At 53.7% G+C, this 1,627-nt stretch overlaps 1 protein-coding gene across 1 annotated transcript; it reads right to left on the bottom strand.

The window, feature by feature from the left end:
- Positions 1-63: 63 nt before the first annotated feature.
- Positions 64-1,359, bottom strand: LOC105557710 (RNA-directed DNA polymerase from mobile element jockey-like; the record flags this gene model as incomplete). The annotated part of the gene is made up of 1 exon (XM_012005028.1): positions 64-1,359. A coding segment is annotated over one exon (1,296 nt), but the record flags the coding sequence as incomplete, so codon positions are not given.
- Between the last annotated feature and the right edge of the window lie 268 nt (positions 1,360-1,627).

Genomic DNA, 1,627 nt, shown 5'->3' with positions numbered 1-1,627 from the left:
ACTGTGTCGGAGGGCATGCCTAAAATCGGAGAGGAACAGAGAGAAAAGCAGTGGACCCAGTACAGAGCCTTGAGGTACTCCACATCCTATCTCAATGAAAGATGAAACATTGCAGCCAGAGGTGTCCTTTACTGCCTGGCTTCTGTCTGAGAGGTATGAGCGGAACCAGCTCAGTACAGAGCTTGAGAGTCCGAGGGAAGCTAACTTGTTGATGAGCAGTCTATGAGATACGCAATCGAAGGCCTTGCTGAAATCGAAGAAGACAGACACAGTCACCATCCTCCTGTCAGCGGCATATCTCACGTCGTCAAGCATCCTGATCAGGGCAGTCTGGGTGGAGAAACCACGCCTGTAGGCAGACTGATATGGATCCAGGCGATCCTTGCTCTCCAGATACTCGGTGATCTGCCTGGCAGCAATCTTCTCGAGGACCTTGGAAATGCTGCATAACAGGGAGATAGGCCTGAAATGCTGAGGAGATTCGGGCGCCCTACACTTGGGTAGCGGGACAACTAGCGCACGTTTCCACAAGGTAGGGAAGGTATTGAGTGCAAAAGAGCTCTCGAAAATATGCAGCATCTCCGGCAGAAGACACGGGAGAGCGAGGCGCAGCAATCTACTAGGGAGCCTGTCAATGCCCCTGGCCTGGGAGCGTGCTCTTGAGAGCGCCGAAACGATTTCCTCCGGTGTCACAATGCCCCAGTAGAATCTGCTGTCGTCGAAAGCGCCGTCGTCCGCGTGCAGCTGCTCAGGTTTCGGTGCCTCTTCTCTATCGCCGGCAGAGGCGAAGTGGAGGTTGAGCTCATCAAGAGAACATGGTAGCGGACATCCAGAGTACCTCGATTTGATAATTCCTAGGTGCCTCAGACTGTTCCACATAGTGCCAGGGTCCCTGCAATTCCTGAAGAAATTGGTGTAGTATTCCTTCTTGGCGTTTCTCACCAGCGTCTGGACATCGTTCCTGAGAACCCTGAACAGGCTGTATAGTCGATCGCATTTGTGTTTTCTCCACAATCTCCTGGCCCTATCCCTTTCGCGCATCCTGCGCTTGATCTCGTCGCTGAGCCAGGGTGCAGGGAGCTTCCGAGGCCTAGTAAGACGCTCCGGTGCGTGCTGGTCGAAGCACTCCAGTAGAAAGGAGTTAAATAGTTCGACCTTACTATCGACGTCGTTAGCCATGTAGAACTCGTTCCAGTTCTTAGCTAATAGATCCCTGGAGAACTTCTCGTGGTCAAAGAACCTGAAGTCCCTTGCCCAGACGTTCCTGATCTTTGTCCTTTCAACCCTGATCTTGTAGGCAATGTAGATGAGATCATGCGAGGAGAGGAAGCTAACGTCATGCTGTCCGGAGTTGACAACCTTTTCAGGGTCGTCGACAATACAGAGGTCAAGCCAGGTGGAGGATGACCTGGTGAGAGAGAGAGAGAGAGAGAGAGAGAGAGAGAGAGGGAGAGAGAGGGAGAGAGAGAGAGAGAGACAGAGAGAGAGGGGGAGGGCGGGGGAGGTAGAAGCAGGGAGGAGGGGGGAGACGGGGAAAAGAGGCGCGGGAAGGCGGAAAGGCGGAAAAGACGGGGAAACGCGGAAAAGATGTGCGGAGACACGGAAACGCGGAAAAGACGCGCGGGGA

This window comes from Vollenhovia emeryi, unplaced genomic scaffold (assembly GCF_000949405.1).
Source record: "Vollenhovia emeryi isolate VEMERY1.0 unplaced genomic scaffold, V.emery_V1.0 DF947749.1, whole genome shotgun sequence".
Classification (NCBI taxonomy): Eukaryota; Metazoa; Arthropoda; class Insecta; order Hymenoptera; family Formicidae; genus Vollenhovia; species Vollenhovia emeryi.
The sequence above is the reverse complement of the archived record's forward strand: the minus strand, read 5'-3'. Positions and strand labels throughout refer to the sequence as shown.